General features: G+C 29.6%; 1 protein-coding gene across 1 annotated transcript; it reads right to left on the bottom strand.

Annotated features, from left to right (window-relative positions):
* Positions 1 to 726: 726 nt before the first annotated feature.
* LOC108473163 (inactive protein RESTRICTED TEV MOVEMENT 2-like) lies at positions 727 to 1,760 on the bottom strand. Its single transcript, XM_017774705.2, has 2 exons — positions 1,453 to 1,760; positions 727 to 1,337 (listed from the first exon to the last, which is right to left on the bottom strand). The coding sequence occupies exons 1-2, from the start codon at positions 1,535 to 1,537 to the stop codon at positions 823 to 825; spliced, it is 600 nt and encodes a 199-aa protein (XP_017630194.1). The 5' UTR covers positions 1,538 to 1,760; the 3' UTR covers positions 727 to 822.
* Positions 1,761 to 2,310: the final 550 nt, after the last annotated feature.

Raw genomic sequence — 2,310 nt, 5'->3', positions numbered from 1 at the left:
ATTAAATATTATATAAAATCAAATAAAGACCGAATCAAGAATTATTATAAAATAAAAACACAAGACAAATAAACAAAATATAAAAATTGCTGAACATAAGTTGGAAACTGTAGTTGATTAGATGAAAAAATTTTAAAAATATTTTTATTTGATTCCATTCCCCAAAATGCATTTCATAGTTATGTCCATTAGGTAGCTTTTAATTTATGATCATTTATCATAGCATATAATATATGCTTTAACTTTTTAATCTATTTATTTTAATAATAATAATAATTTACTAATACATTTTCAATCCGTCCATCGCTCAAAAATAATATAGTTTATACTAAACTAGTATTCAGTTGACACATACCACTAAAACAATAATAATTATATTTAATATAATCTTAAGTTAACCTAAAATATTTAAAAACACACACTCACGTCAACCTAAAATCATATGTTGAAATCAAAATGGTTTTCTTTTCAATGCAATAAAAAAAAAAAAAAAGTAATGACAAGTTTTCAACATTTCAAAGTTGTAATGTTTTAAGTTTTTGGAAGATCCATCGTACGTCCCTCTTACAGTTAAAGGATTCCATTAAAATTTTCGAGAATTCAAGTTTTGATGATTAAGGTGCACAATAAAAGATTTTAATCACAACTGCCTTCCATTTTTTGACAAATTTTCATAATGCTAACCAATAAATCACTGTGAGGCGAATTAACATGTTAAGATAATCCTTTTAATTTAATTTGAGCTTTGTTCCATTCAGCAATCACAGGTTGTTTTGCATCAATTACATGGAAAACGAATCAATTCAAAGGATTTGGGTAGTGCTAAACATTCATAATCATGGGATCATAAAGCTTGAATGCATAAAGTAACACAATAAACAGCAGTGCCGCCACCGTCAAACTTGCCCCAATCTTCATTGCTGTTTTGCTCTCCATTTTAAGCTTTGAAATAAACCATTTGGGGCGAGCTTGGGGCGATATAGCATTCTCGGTAGGGGCACCTGTAGCACCCTCGCCGGCAGCCTCTCTACTTTGGCTAATGTTGTTCTCTTGCTTTAGTTTTCCTTTGTCTTCAACCGGCGGCAACGACGATGCTGACTCCCCACGCTGCGTTGGTGTAAGTGAATCCTGTTGCGAATAAGCGATTTTCTTTGGTATTGTTATATAAAGAAAACCGGAACTGAACCTTGCACGGATTTCGCTCGCTTTGCAGTCTTTGGGAATGGTGAATTCCTTGCGGAATCGGGTCCATTTACTTCCTTCGAGGGGCCGTTCGCCGGAAACGGTTAGGACGTTGTTGCTGCCGAAGTGAACTTTCAGCTGGTCCTTTCTAAAATCTGATAAAATAGAATAGAAAGGATGAAATGTAACATTGAATAACAAACAAAGAGAGTTAAACAAAGGCATGCATGCAATATATATATATATATATATATATATATATTAAATTACGTTTGACATGAAACTCGATAGTGTCCTGAGCTTCTCCTTCTTTGTATTGGCAATCAGGCTCCAAATCTTGGTAAGAACGGGACATATTGCAAAAGAAACAAAAAAATTAAGCAAGTTTTGAAAGAAATAGTACTGTTTGTTTGTGGAAGTAAAGGAAGACAGGTTCAATACATATATGCATAAAGTCGATTAACATGCTTAATTATATAAGAAACAGTTGCTTAATTAATATGCTATATTTCTTTCTGGGTTTCCTAGAAGAATCATTCCTTTTTCAAATTCTAAGCATTTGGTTTTGCTTTCCTACTTTACACCATCTTCCTTGTTTCTCTTTTCCTAATTATATATGTTGTCCTCCCTTTATACTTCATCCCTTTTCTGCTTCTTTGGTTTTCTCCGTCGGTTTTAGATATGACAAGAATACAATATTAAATTTCAAATTTATTAAATTCCTCAAACATTTTAATAAAACACAAAAATCTAAACAATTATTTCTTAATATTTTGCAATTTTATGAGTTTTTAATTTGTGTTTGTATATTATATTGATACCGACTACATCGGTCGATACGTACCATTTTGGTCCTAAATTGATCTCAAATCTTTTATGTTCTATTTCGATTAAAATTTTGGTATTTTGGCCAATATCGGGACATATTGGTTGGTACAATTTTTTTAAAAAAATTCTTAATCATTTTAATTTTTCTATAATTACATTTAAAATTAATAGTTATTAAATTAAATTATTAAACTTGTTTAACAATTTTAAAATTTATATGTAAAATATATTTATATGAATATAATTTAGATATACTTACATATATATATATATATATATAATATATAATTTATTTTACCA

Source organism: Gossypium arboreum, chromosome 11, assembly GCF_025698485.1.
Source record: "Gossypium arboreum isolate Shixiya-1 chromosome 11, ASM2569848v2, whole genome shotgun sequence".
Lineage (NCBI taxonomy): Eukaryota > Viridiplantae > Streptophyta > Magnoliopsida > Malvales > Malvaceae > Gossypium > Gossypium arboreum.
The sequence above is the reverse complement of the archived record's forward strand: the minus strand, read 5'-3'. Positions and strand labels throughout refer to the sequence as shown.